At 37.8% G+C, this 14,864-nt stretch overlaps 2 protein-coding genes across 2 annotated transcripts; both read left to right on the top strand.

Annotated features, from left to right (window-relative positions):
• The first annotated feature begins 1,343 nt into the window (after positions 1-1,343).
• On the top strand, positions 1,344-2,288 carry LOC108599262. The gene is made up of 3 exons (XM_017986057.2): positions 1,344-1,575; positions 1,625-1,762; positions 1,950-2,288. The coding sequence occupies exons 1-3, from the start codon at positions 1,481-1,483 to the stop codon at positions 2,161-2,163; spliced, it is 447 nt and encodes a 148-aa protein (XP_017841546.1). The 5' UTR covers positions 1,344-1,480; the 3' UTR covers positions 2,164-2,288.
• A 9,188-nt stretch (positions 2,289-11,476) lies between these two features.
• On the top strand, positions 11,477-14,621 carry LOC108600761 (G-protein coupled receptor 52). The gene is made up of 3 exons (XM_017988521.1): positions 11,477-12,161; positions 12,229-12,487; positions 12,545-14,621. The coding sequence occupies exons 1-3, from the start codon at positions 12,029-12,031 to the stop codon at positions 13,119-13,121; spliced, it is 969 nt and encodes a 322-aa protein (XP_017844010.1). The 5' UTR covers positions 11,477-12,028; the 3' UTR covers positions 13,122-14,621.
• Positions 14,622-14,864: the final 243 nt, after the last annotated feature.

Here is a 14,864-nt window from a genome sequence, read left to right as displayed (position 1 = left end):
CCCATGCTCAGGCCAGTTTTAGTGCATTGCCCATGCTGCTGCTGATCTTACCATGGAGCGAACGCTGCTGCTACAAGAACTTGTTTTTATGCCCTTGCCCAATTGCGGCGACAATGCCAAAAGCTGTCAACATAGTCACGATTGCTATGCGCATATTTGTCAAAAGGATTTGCAGGCAAGAGTTGCGCTTAGCCACAGCTATACAGTATAGCAGTATTTATTGGCCTATTAGCTGCACACACACACACCTACACACTTAAAAGCGCTGATAACAACTGCAGCAACTTGTCTTTGGGACGCTCACACAATTAACTGATAACTGATTCATTAGCATAACCTACGCAATGTCTGTTTATGTGTGTGTGTTTAGTTAATTTGACAGTCGTTTTGATGAGCGGCAAGATCACTTCAAGTTTTTGGAGGAAGCAGCGTGTCTAAATAAAGCCAAAACACTTAAGTGGCAATCAAATCGAAAAAACTGTGAGAAGAGAAAAACACTTGATATAAATAATCTAACAGCGACTTGTATGCAAATCAAGCAGCTTTACGAATATTTTGGTTAAACGCTGTTTTTTATTGATTTACGGTAGTAATATTTTGTATTTCATTCATTGCTGAGAGCTTAAACACATTTGATTCTCTTAAGCGTGAATCAGTGAAGCTGAGTGAAAATTTAATAAGAAAATCTTAAGCACAAGGCATAAACATAATTTTAACTTTAACGATTCGCATGAAGCGAGAGCCTGGCCCATTCAGCTGTTATAACAATATAACGACGCCCATAATTGTTTAATCAAACGCTCTTCAATTGCACTTAGGCAAAAATATCCGATAGATACTTTTAGTATTTGCATATAAAAAAGCCGCACATAAACTTAGAACAAGTTGGGGGCCATGTGTCAGCAGAATTCCGATGGAGTTGCAGGCTTGTGCCACAATTTGTGTCTGTCTGTGGGGCTGGGCAGTTGCAGTTGCTGTCAATTTTCGGAGCAATATGCAATGTCATTTTGTGGCAACAGAAGACTTGACTTGGCCATAAATTTCGCAGTCGCAGTCGCAGTCGCAGTCGAGCCTGGCAAATTGTCAAATGCAAGCTGCAACTTCAAGTTGCAACTGTGGCTAGATCTTTTGACACTGTCAAGTCGGCAAATAATTTATTTGATCACGATTGCGCAAGTTTTGACACGTTTTGCGGAAACTAAAAGTAAAATGATTGTGCATCTCGCGCGATCTCAGCCTTGCTGCCTTATTAAGCATTATAATCAATTTCCACATTGCTTTGTTTTGTTTTGTTTTGCTGTAAACAACACTCGTTGAGTTATTTAGCATTTTTATTTCGGTACGTACTTTCGATTTGACACTCTCTATAAGCAACCAATAACACAAACGTCTTGGCAATAAAAAACAAAATTCTCAACACACACATTTGAGTTTGTAGGCGAGAAACAAAACGTGAAAGGCAGCCAAACAAAAAAGGACAATGTTGTCATTTGCCTTCTGGAAATACGAGACAAAGAAAGCACAGCGAGATAATGTCTCGCAAATCTGGAAGGATTTGAATGCAACATTTGTAGCGTAAGTAGCTCGAAATGAAAAATGAATTGAATTCAACTCTGCCCTGCAGCTTTCTCGGCTGGAGCTGGTTAATCTACTCCATCGCCGTTGTTGTCATCTCAATTTGCGGTTATTTCGCCTACTGCGAGAGCTGCCGTAGAACAGAAGTTGTACGCCGTAGACGTGTCATTCAGCGCGCTCAAGAAAGGTAAGCCAAAGGGCTAATTAAATTTTAGCTGCAACCCAAAAAATGATTTTAGTGATGCATTTATCGTAGACCATTTGCCCATTCAGCTTGCCCATCAACTTGTGCTACTTTTCTTTTGTTGCCTTTCAACAAGATTTGTTTATACTAAACGCTGCTCTTTTTTTTTTCGTTTATGGCTTCACTTTAGACCTCCACAAAAGCGACGCCCCAATGCCGCCTACCGTGATCATCAGATATTTCGTTACATCATCCTCAGCCTGGCCAAGTATATGAAGAATCCAGAGGGCGTGCGACCATTTATTGATCACATGGATCATTTGTATCCGCTGCGGCACTCACAGGCCGAAATGGCGCTCAACATTGGTCACAATAGCACAGAGGCTAACGTTATGGAAGATTGAGAGTGTGCACGCTGTTCTTGCCCAGCTCTAACTACAAACTGCTGCTATCAACGCCAAGATATTTGTTTAAATTTTTTTTTAATAGATATTTGATAGACGAAATTGTAATTGCTTTGCTTTTTGGTTAGAACATAAAAAAATTACTAAATTCAGTAGAAAGAATGCGCTGCTTCCATTTGTCGTTTTTTCTATTGTAAAGCGCAAGCCTAAAAATATGCAATTCTATTTTTATGCCGCTTCCAAGGCAGCAGCACGCCTGGAACGACACAAATATAAACAAATGCCATGTGCTTCACACAGCTTCAGCTCTGACCGAAATTAGGCGAAAGCTTTCGCTCTCTCGCGCTCTCTATTCCTGTTGCTGCAGTTTTTACTCACGCGCGCGCGCTCTCGCGCTCTGACGCTCTAGCTGTGGTGAGTACTGCATGTAAATTCACCACAAGCAGCAAATATAATTATAGCAATCAATAACAGTTAAAATTTAAAACAAAATGTTGTGCACTACGAAAAATTAAAATAAAAAAAAGTAAATTATTTAAGCAATTAAAGCTCACTCTATCTTTTGTACAAAATAAAATTAAATAAGCATGTAAAATGAAAATTATAAATTCGTTTACTATAGCATATAAATTTTTATAAATTATTACTATACACGCACGTTCGACTGCGCCAAAGATCACAGCTCATCTCTATTCACCTTCATGTGAGCTATAAACAGCTGTTGGCTCAGCTCAGCGCTCAGCGCTCTCTGCCATGTCATATAAGCAGCAAAAGCTTGCCAGCTATGCTCAGTTGCTAGTGAAACCGTTAGCGCGTCGCACGTTCGCACGCAAAGAGCAGCAGCAGCAGCAGCAGCAGCAGCAGCATAGCAGGCAGGCAGGCAGGCAGCAGCAGCAGCAGCAGCGCGGGCGCGTTCAGTGGTTGTTGGAGCATATACTATGCACACACCTACACACACACACACACACACACAGAGAAAAACTTGCAGACAAGCGGCCAGCAAACCAAAAAGAAAAAAAATTAAATAGCTAAAAGAAAAAAACTTTGCTGTTCGCTTGGCCACAAACATTTTGCGTTTTGTTTTTCGTTTGGCAAACATTTAAACAAACGTAAATTTATGCAAATTTATTCAATTAACTTGTGTGTAATTGAAAAAAAATCAAGGCGCACACCTGCGCACATGTTCTGCTGTATGTGTGTGTGTGTATGTATGCGTCTGTGTGTGTGTGAAAAAAATGTACTGTGTATATGTGTTGAAGGCTAAGGCAAGCAGTCGAGCTAGCAAAAGAAAAGCCAACAAGTAAAGCAAATATTAAGAAAACTGCAAGAGAAAATGGCCAAGAGATTGCAGCACGTGCGTGTGAAAGTGTTAAAAAAGCAGCAGCAAGCGTGAAAAATGAAAAGCAAAATGAACTACAAAACTTTTGCCGCAGCACAAATTTAAATAATTTACATAAATTCTTATATCTTATCATTTGCTATCGTTTTAGTTAAATGCATGTACTTAAAATACCAATTGATTAATTTTTTGTTTTGTTTGCGCGCAGCTCTTTGATGTGGCTTACGCGTCGTATTAGTAATAAAGCATATTAAGTAACGCAGTTAGACAATTTCTGAAGTTTTTCGCAGCCAAAAAAAACAAAATCAAGTGATAAAGCGTGTTCAATGACAAAATGTAATCTATACATTATATATATAAGCAAAAAAAACATAACAACAGCAATGTTTAATTAAACTAATGCATAGAATATTTCTAAAAAAAAAAAACAAATATTAATTGTTGGATAGCACTCTAAAGAAACTGTCATGTCAAAGGTGAGTATGACAAAATGTTTTTTTGTTTTTTGTGACACACCTAGTGATACACACACACACACACGCACACTTATACATACAAAAAAAATGTAGCGCTTGGGCGCATCCTACCTCAACACAAAAGTAGAAAGCAATAAAGCAACAAAGCAAAACATAAACAACCCCAAAAAATTTCGTACGCAAAAAGGAAATAGCAAAGCGAACAGCGTACAGCGCAGTCGGCGCCGACGTCGGCGTCAACACAGAGCGCAAGAGTTTTGGCTTCATTTGGCTACATGTTTGCCCAAATAGTCGCTGTGGCTAGGATTAGCTTAAGCTTAAGCCAGCCGGAAAAAGGCGAAAGCTCATTTGAAGCTTACTTTAAACATGTTTGCCAAAATCATAAAAAACTTGCAGCAATGTTGCAACAAACAAACATTTTTGATATTTTTTTTATTGCTTTTTATAGGCAATTTGTCTTGGTCATAAAGATATGTCTTGGCTTATCTATGCAGGCGCAGACGCTGCCGCCAACTTGTTTATTTTGTCGTAAATTTGTTGCCCTTCAAGGACACTCACACACACATATATAATATATAAGAAGTCAATGGCAGTTTATCGATCACACAATGGGAAACTTTACACCTTGTGCGCCTATAAATGAAACAAAAGTACGCAGCTCGCGTTGCAACACACATGTGTGTGTGTGTGTGTGTGGCAAGTTGCCTAGGCTACTTCAAGGTTGCGCCTCTGCATAATTCAAAGGCAGATCGCCTACACTTGCGTTTTCGCTTTTTGTGCGACATGCAACATTTTGCTCATGTCCAGCTTGCTGCAAAATATTTTATTGCATACTTCAAGGTCCGCGCCGGCGTCTCATTTACATGCCAAATGGCTCTTGCCTGCTTTGCTTGGCTTTTCAGCCACTTTGCTGCAGCTTTTCCTCTTTCACTGCTTATGAGCTGTAGCGTAATTGTTTCAGTCTCACGTATTCAATTAGCCGCTTGCAACAGCTAAAGCCGCCGTTCTTTTCAGGCTTAAACGCAATTTGCTTGCAGCCTTGGCTTACATACGCGTCGCTGTCTATTTAAAAATGCTTACAACTTATAATTGATTTAATGCTGTGCACAAATTGCTTTAGCATACATTTATTTATAGCATATATATATCTTATATATATAAATTATATATTATGTGCTTTGGGTACAAGATTTATGGGCAGCTACTTGCGTCGCGTGTGTGCCGCAGCTTATCAACCAAACTCAAAGCACAGGCAGGCAAATTGAAAAGTATAAATACACAGATATATATCTTTATATATATATGCTATGCTCTGGCAGTAATAGTTTGACAACAAATAATAAACAACAACAACACTGAAAGCGACGAGCTATATTTACTTTTTGAAGCAATATTTGAAAACATATATAAATATGCTGGCGTATAAATTGTATACATTGTATATATAACAGCTGTGACATAGTCATGATTCCTAAAAAATAAATAGTTGAATTTTAAATGCTCTGTAATTTATAAGACAGAAATTTATCAGTGATTATTCAAATCTGATTAAGAAAAAAAAGTCAAATTAAACAGAAACCTTTGTGGGGCTTGACTTAAATCAAAGACTGTATTCTATATAATTCTATAGTATTTTTTTAATATTATTTAATGCAAAAATGAAAGACTATATTCTATATATTTCTCTACTCTACATGATTCTATAGTCTGTAATATTTTTTTATATCTTTATTCACCTTTTCTTCAGCAGTGTATTGTTATTAATAATTCTTAATCGTTAGGCAATTTGCTGCTTGAGCACAATTATTTATTCATATTTATAAAACAAGCTCCGCCCACATATTTGCCAGATAAGCCAGCCACTAAATACGCCCAAAAATAGCAGCGAAAAGCGAAAAAAAAGAGAAATTACTTAAGCAACGTTTAAAATACGCCAAAATAAACAAAAGCTTTGGCAACAATTGACGCTGCTGCTGCTGCTGCTTGACATTGAAGGGGAAAAATAGCTTTTCCTGCCTGGCGGTCTGGTCTGCGCTGCTCTGCGTGTCCTGGAATACAAACGCACACAAATTGCTTACTAAATTGACGCTAGTCATGATTCAAGACAAGGGCATGGGCGTGCTCAATGTGCGTGCTGATTTATACTATACTATATACCATATATATATATATTTAGCGCTGGGAGTTGGAGGCGTGGCGCCAGCAGCACAACTAATTGCTATAATAGAGCCTAGCGTCAGTCACAGTTTAGTGTTTATGTGTGTGTGTGTGTGTGTGAAATACAAGCAGCTGTTAAGTGGATTGCATTAAGCATGTTGCAACAAACTGAGCGAATGTCAAAGTGTCGTTTGCCGCACAGACGCAAGAAAAAAAAGCACAAGAGCCAGAGCGAGAGACGCTGGAACAAAGGGGCGCATACGCTATAAACAAAAAGTAACGGGTATATCAATAAATCAATCAAATATGGCAAGTTTATATTTTTTATGCTATTTGGCAGGCCTAAGCTGACTGCTTGTAAAAAATTGAGCAAGATCTGTTAGATAATTTGAGCTGTGGAATTTTTTGAAGTTCAGCATGTAGTTCAAGTTAGACTGAAATAATTTTTAAACTAAGGCTGGCTTATAGATTTTTTGAGCACAGAAAGTTTTAGTGCAGATTATATTGATTATAGATTATATTATATATAACTAAAAGCTTATAAATAATTGAGCAAGATCTGATAGATAGTTTAAGCTCAGGAGTTTGCTGAAGTCGGTGATCCCAGCTTGACTAAAATAATTTCTGTATTAAGACTTGCTATAGATTTTAGCTAATAGATTATTATTTCATCACAGAAAGTTTCAATGCAGTGCACTTCACTATAGATTATATTGAATATTAATTATATTAAATGCTTGAAAATATTTGAGTAAGATCTGATAAATAGTTTGGGCTGTGGAATTTTTAGAAGTTTACAATGCAGTTCAAGCTTGAGTGAAATAATTTTTAAATTAAGACTGGCTTATAGATTTTAGCTAATAGAAATAATTTAAGCGCAGAAAGTTTTAATACAGTGCACTTAACTATATTTATATACTATATATTGATTATAGATTATATTATATATAGCTAAATGCTTTCAAATAATTGAGTAAGATCTGATAGTTAGTTTGAGCTCAAGAATTTGTTGAAGTTCATCAAATGCACTTTAAGCTTGACTAAATTTAAAAATTATATTAAGACTGACTTATAGATTTTATATAATATATAGTTTGAGCGCTGTATATTTAGATTTTTGCAGTGCACTTCTATAGCTTGACTATAGTTTAAATTGCTTAAAGATTTTTCTACAAACTTCATTAGCAGTTAGCAGAAATTAAATGAAAGTATTTCAGTAACGAAATTTCCCATTTATTTACTTGCTTAGGGTATCTGTGTGTGTGTGTGTGTAATTTTATTTCAATTGTCATGCAGCACACATGCCAGCCACACTCCTCTCTCACCCCCTCTCTGGGGCGATCAATCAGACAGCGCATATAATAAGAACAAATAAGCAAGTTTCGAATGCATAGCTGCCAAACAATACAGAGAGAATGACAACAGAGCTGCCAGCAACTGCAACTAGTTTCAACAAATTGATGCATTGAGCTATTGATTGGCTACACAGCTGAACTGAACTGACTGCCTTGGCTGAATGTCAAGTTGCAGGCATTGGAGGCAACTATTTTGTTCGTTCGTGCTGCCAACTGCTTTTTTATTGATTGTGGCATGCAACACACACACACACACACAGACACATGTGATAGCTGCTATCAGGCGTACGTTTGTCCTTAGCCTTAGCGCTGGCTTTATTTATTACGCATACGTCATGTTGCCACTGGCAGCAGCTGCAGCAATCTAAGCAATAATTTATGTGTTGCAGCATTCGCCGTTTCCAGGGAAATCAAAAGTCACAGCAGCGAAAGCAAAGCCAAAGCAAAGCAAAGTGTGACAAACTAATAAAACTGCAAAGTGCGCGCAGTAAAACAAAAATTATGTATAGAGAAAGAGCAAGATGAAACTAAATACGTCGCCAAGGCGCTGCTGCAAGTGTCCTTGAGCCAGCTAGTTTGTGCCAATTGGGACAATTCAGCTAAAAGTTGCGTATACGTCATGTTGCTTTGACAAATTTATTTAACTGTAGCAAGCGCTCAAGCAATTTCCGTTTACGGTCAACAGCGCCAAAAGGGAAAGAAGCAAATTATGCAAAGTAACAGACAAAAGCAGTTCACTGCTATTAAAGTGGCAAGTTAAGAGAGAAAGTAGAGCTTTGAAATATATAATAATATATAAATGCTACAAGCTGCTATATTAATTAAATCTCAAGCAAAAACTTCTACAATTCTGTAGCACATAAAATATTTAACACACTTAGTACGACTTGAACTATTTTAATTAAATTGCAAGCACTTGCTTAAGTCTATAACAATTTTTGTAGCAGTGTAGTTTCATTAATAGAATGCACTTTTGTTTGCTGTCATTTTGGCAAGAGAGAGAAGACAAAGTTTTCGCTGCAAAAAGTTGCAATTTGACTGCTGTGTGCTGCGCCTTTGGGGCAAGCAACAGGCACAGCTTTGAGCTGGCAAAAAGTTTTGTCAAGTCTTCTGACTCGCTGCCACGTGCAACGCGCTGTGACACAATTGTACGGCCGCCATATGTGGCAGGCAAACATGCGTAGGCATAAATTATGCAAATAGCGGCTATTAACTTGGCAAACACACTAAAAATAAACAGCATAAAAAATAGCAATGGCAAATAAGCCAGCGGAGAGTGCAAAAAACCCAAGAGGGAGAGTGAGAGAGAGAGAGAGGGGGGAGCGCGCTGTAGTCAAGGTAAACAGCAGACACAGCGTGTGGCAGTCACTGAGGTCATGCCTTATATAAGCCTCTGCCGCTCTAATGACGTGCTGGCTGCCAACCACCCCCACCCCGGCCTCTTCGCACGCCTGCAGCAAGTAACAGCTGCCAACGTCATCAACACAGCGTATCCTGCTCTCTTCTTAGCACTTGCACTTGCCTTGGCCTTCGCGCTGCGCTCAGCTCTTTTGTCTTTTTTATTTTTAGCTCACTTTATTTTTGGGGCGCACCTGCTACAATTTGAATAAGGCAGGCAACTTTATAAATCAGTTAACTGACATTGCTGGCGTCATGTGGCCAGCATGACAATACATATACATGTGTGTGTGTGTGTGTGTACGTGTGTGTGTGCGTTTGTTGCGACCATAAACACGCATGGGCTACATATTTTATAGCTTCACATGAAATCTACAAACGCAGCACACAAAACGTAAACGTAATCACACGTACGCACACACACACACACACACACACGCATACACTCTGCTGCATTTGAATAGAAACTTTTAGCTTTTGTGCAATAAATTTATCTATGCTTACATTTGAACAAACTTCACAATTCTATGGCTTTGTTAAATGAATTGAAAAGCGCTTGCATTGAATTTCAGCATTGCTAGTGAAGCTTCACTGTAACAATGTAATTTTATAGCGCGCATTAGCAGCGCACATGTCGCTTTTGTTTGGCCCTGACACATAAATAAGCCTTTAGGCTCAACTTACTACCGAACAAAAAATGAAAGCAAGCCTCAGCCCAATCGTGCGTATACTTAATTGTGCCCCACAGTCCTCGCATAATGAGCTGCGCCATCAAAGGCTCATCAACGGCAATTGCCAAAACGGCAATAAAACAAAAACAAAACATAAGTTTGGCTAAGCATAATATATATTCATAATTAATCAGCAGCGTGCACGTGCTTATTGATTTTCTTGAGGTTCGCTGAACCCGTTCGGCAGAGCTCTCATTATGTGCGTGTGTGTGTGTGTGTGTGTGTGTGTGGGTGACACAAATCGACGCGCAACCATAACAGTTAGTTTCTGTGTAATTGCCAGGGCAATGGCAATGCCTGAATGGCGACTCAATGGCGTTGGCGCCATCAAACCATTTGCACAAATGACATTTTCACGCCCCAACCAACAGATGACGACACGACTGACTGCTGCAGTCGCTTACGCAATGATTGACAAGATGTACGAGAGGGGGTGTGGGGTGTTGGCAAGTGCAATTCATTGTTATTTATTAGCTCTCGTGTGCAAGAGCTGCCAAACCCTTATGGCATTAATTAAATTATCAAGCAAATGACAAAACTTGTTACAGTCGCCAGTTAGTAACGTTAGGCCACGCCCACTCTTGTGTGTGTGTGTGGCGGATGCTGCACATGCTTTGATCGATGGCTTAGGCAATATAAATAGGCCAAAGTTGGTCACTCATAAGTTTGACAGGCTTTAAAGCTTTGCCTCAATCATCAAGTGACTAATGCATGCCAAACTATGTGACAGCAAATTAATAATATAATGCGCTTTGTCTATGATAAAGCAAACGCTTGGACTATCTTGTGCTTGTCTGTCTTATCGTAGTTTATATTGATTTAAAATCGTAGCAGCTGACATTGTTGACAGCTTGATAAGAACGTAACTACAATTAGCATAAATCACAATAATATAAAGTAAAGATAAAAGCAAAGACTGTGGGTAAATATTAATAATGGCAAGACAATAAATCAGTTAAAGCAAAGCTATATAGGTATTACTAACTTTTTAGTACAACATTTCTTTTCATTTTTATGTATTTGAATTTTTATAAATTCAACTCTCTTTATCAAATTAACGTAGCAAGCGTAACATTCAAACAGCTGCTGCTGCTTGGTGCTTACAGTTTGACAGCCACTGGTGCACTTGTTTTGCAGTTAATGCCACTTGGATGTCGCTTTGTTGGTCATTTTGACAGCGATGGCTCTCAAACTGTGTCAAGTGCATAGCCCAAAGTGGGTCAGAGGCATGCAGCTCAGCTAGAGAGCTGCCTGGTGGGAGGTGGTTGTTGGGTGGGTGGGCGCTTTGGCAGGATAAGCGTGCTTATGTAAAAAGAAAAGCATTTTGCCGCCTGCCAACGTAATAAGCGTATTAATTTATTGATTGCAGCTCAACTAAACACAAGTGTAATTAGCTCATAACTATTTTAATATTTATTTCCAGATGCGCACAATTAGCTTAAATTGACTTCAATTTTCAACTATGCAACAACAACAAAAACAAAGACACCAACTACAGCCAGAATTTACATGCAAAAGGATAATCACAAACAAAATGCAGCGAAAATAAATAATTAAATATTTTAAACTTTAAACAAAAACGTAGCACATCAAAAGCCTTACGAATATTTCAAAGCAAATAAATATACATAGAGTAAATCTAAAATTTGTGCTGTGCTCTAATTATAGTTATTTAACACCAAACTAATAAAAACAACAACCAGAAGCAGTACGCGTCAAGCTAAAAATCTATTTAAACAAATTATATACTTGTAATCATTAATTCTTCCACTTTGAAAACAAAATTTAAAACGTGTAATTTTTAAATTTAAAACTAATAACAACTTATACATGTATTCAAACTTTTAGTAGCGATATTATATAACAAAACAGAAAAACAAAATTTACTTAAAACTAGCAAAAGAGCGTTGTGAATTTAACTAACAAAACTATAAGAACTTAAAATATTGGCGAATTCTTATTACAACAAACAACAAAAAACAGAAAATCTATTGAACCGATTGTCTATTAGTAGTTTTTAAAGTTACATTTTAAACGAAGAGAAACATTTTAAACGAGCTTCTAACACACAACGCGAAAAATTGCATAAAACATTATCCTTAACCTTAACCGCAGCAGTGACTATAACGAAAAAAAAACAGCGAGCAAGGCAAGTTGGCACGGCGCCAGCCTAAAAGCAGGCTACAACAAAATATTATACAAATTTTGGCGCGGCAAACGTCGCGACCTTCGCGTGTGCAGGTGCTACACACACCAACACACACACACACACACACACATACAGTCGTTTATAGAGCCTGACGACGCTCTGGCCGTCATGAGCGCAACTGTTTCAAGTCTGAGGGCCTTTGCATAACCTTAAGCCAGCGGCGCTTTCACTGCTGTGTGTGGTGCAGTGGGCCATTAAAAATGCAGGAAATGAGCTACCTGCAGGATAATTCCAAATTGGAGGCACTTACCAAAGCTGTACTCATCTCCATACTAGGCGTAGCCATAGTGCTATCAAATCTGCTAATTATAGCCACATATGCCAACTTTAAAGGTAACAACACCAAATGGCATGTGAAACGCTAATGAAATTTAATGTGTGTGATTTTTTTTGGTCGTAGGTCCCACAGAGGTCATCAACTACTATTTACTATCGCTAGCTATAGCTGACTTACTATGCGGTCTGCTGGTCGTGCCATTCTCCGTATATCCCGCGCTCACCGGCGAATGGATGTACGGCGATATCGTTTGCCGCTTCACCGGCTATCTGGAGGTCACACTCTGGGCTGTGTCGGTCTACACATTCATGTGGATCTCGGTGGATCGCTATCTGGCGGTGCGCAAGCCGCTGCGCTATGAGACTGTGCAGACTAAGACGCGGTAGGTTTCTATACAATCCAATCCATTACTATTCTATATCTCTATCTGTTTTCTTAGCTGCCAATGCTGGATGGTCTTCACTTGGATATCGGCAGCGCTGCTTTGTTGTCCACCCATTTTGGGCTATACCATGCCCATAGAGAATAATGTAACGCATATTTGTATGCTCGACTGGGGCAATATGGCGGCCTATACTGTTACATTGGCCATATTAGTATTAGGTCCAAGCCTCATATCGATTGTACACAATTACGGCTATATATTTGTTATGATGCGTAAGTTAAGATCCGGCGAGCCCATACATGATAAAGAATATGCAACTGCATTGGCTGAAAATTTATCGAATCCTAGTCATATGATGTCATTCGCATTAGTCTTTGCATTCTGGATGTCGTGGTTGCCTTGGATATGTTTACGTCTATATGAGGTAGTCACGGGTGAGATTATCCAAAGTACTCTTATCAATTTCGCAGTCGTTTGGATTGGCATATTGAATTCGTTTTGGAAAATTTTAATTATGACCGGCATGTCGCCGCAATTTCGTATCGCATTGAGAGTATTTTGCTTAACAATATGCTGTAAGACTAAGGGCAGATTGCAAGCGGAGCTAATCGGGTTGGACCCAGATGACTAGAGCCGTTAAATTTTCAAGTAAACGATTACATAGAAATTGGTTGTAACATTGCATCTTGTAAATCAATATATCTTGAATTGAACTGCAATATACATAGTTTTGCGCCATTAATATGAAAACAAATACTTGTACCCCAGGCCACATAGTTGCATATTTAGTGGTACGCCTGGCACCTACGCAAAACCAAATCAGCAAAAACCCAGCCCGAACACCACAACATCAACAACATCAACAACAACAATAATAATCACAATCAACAACAGCAACAACAACATCACAACAACAACAACAGCAATCACAGCAACCAATACACTGACAAGTTGAAAGACATATTCATTTAGTAGCGAGTAAGACTAAGTTTTTGTTAAGAGATCTTTTAGCATACGTATGTATATGTAATTTATGATTATATAATTCAAATTGAACATTTATTATTATGAGCTTATGAACATATAGAATTATATATATATATATATGTATAGCTACTAATATCAAAGGCATACACACTACGAAATCAAATTCCGTTTAACTGCATTTCCTCTATGATTTTACGAAAATCTTTCTATACCACATACGATACACATATGCAAAACGTGAGCGCTAGGCGCTTCTAAAGATTTTTCAAAAAGTCCATATTAAGTAGCATTTAGTATTTTACAACTCTAGTGTTGAATCAATAATTGCCAAAAAAAAAAGACAAAAGCTCATGCCGAATTCGCACGCTTCAGTAGCGTTGGTTTAACGTCTATCGATGGTATAGATTAATTTCAAAACTATAAGTTGTCTTTCATTAAATAACTTGATTTGTATAGTTACCATCGTTAGTGTTCCAACTCTGCGCCTCAGCGCTTTCAAGGCATAACAATAAAAAATTAACCACCTTACCACTACCACTGTCCCTAGAATTCTTTACCTAACTGCAAGCTAGTTTCTTATAAAGCCCCTGTAATGAACATTTCCAGTAGTTTTTAACATTTAACAAGCATTAGTTTTAGTTCTCGAGTAGTAGTTAATTGAGAGCAACTGTAATAATTGCATACAAATCGTAAATATAATAATCATCTAGTTTACGTCTAATAATTTAGAGTTTAGCCCATAAGTTCGTTAGACTATAGTTTGATTATGTATACAATTTATCATTTGCCTGGCGCTATGTGAGCGCAGCTTGTTTCAGATTTCAACAGTTGTTGCAATTTTACCTAGTTCCCTTAGTGGGTAAAATTCAGTTTCTAAGATCTGTGACAGTGGTGCGCTCATATGTGTGTTCCTTGGCTCATGTTTGTTGTTAAATATTGTTATGGAAAAAAAAAAGAATTATTGAAAAATGTTATTCATAAAGCAGGCCAACAGAATCAACCTTGTACCATATTGTGTTATTTGTATATTAATTTATGTTTAAAATTAATTTTAGTAAAGCAAATGTTGTCGATTTGATATGTAAGTGAATGAAAAGCAAAAAAGTGTTGAAAAATATATAACAGTAAATAATGTGGTAAATGAAAAGGTAAAAATCTCAAGTGTGTTTTCATTTCAAAAAATATAAATACTTTAAAAAAGCGCGCCTACCTTATGTACAATTGTTATCGGCGGACCACCACAAGTCACAGCAACAGCAAAGTATCGATGCCAGTATGTTACTGCAATGAATTTAAAATATTAGTTTATTCACACATTCAAATTGTTTTTAACATTTATTTGAGCTCAAAAGTTATACCTTTAAACAATTTTATCAGGCTTACGTTA

The sequence above is a fragment of the Drosophila busckii genome, chromosome 3L, assembly GCF_011750605.1.
Source record: "Drosophila busckii strain San Diego stock center, stock number 13000-0081.31 chromosome 3L, ASM1175060v1, whole genome shotgun sequence".
NCBI classification, from domain to species: Eukaryota; Metazoa; Arthropoda; class Insecta; order Diptera; family Drosophilidae; genus Drosophila; species Drosophila busckii.
The sequence above is the reverse complement of the archived record's forward strand: the minus strand, read 5'-3'. Positions and strand labels throughout refer to the sequence as shown.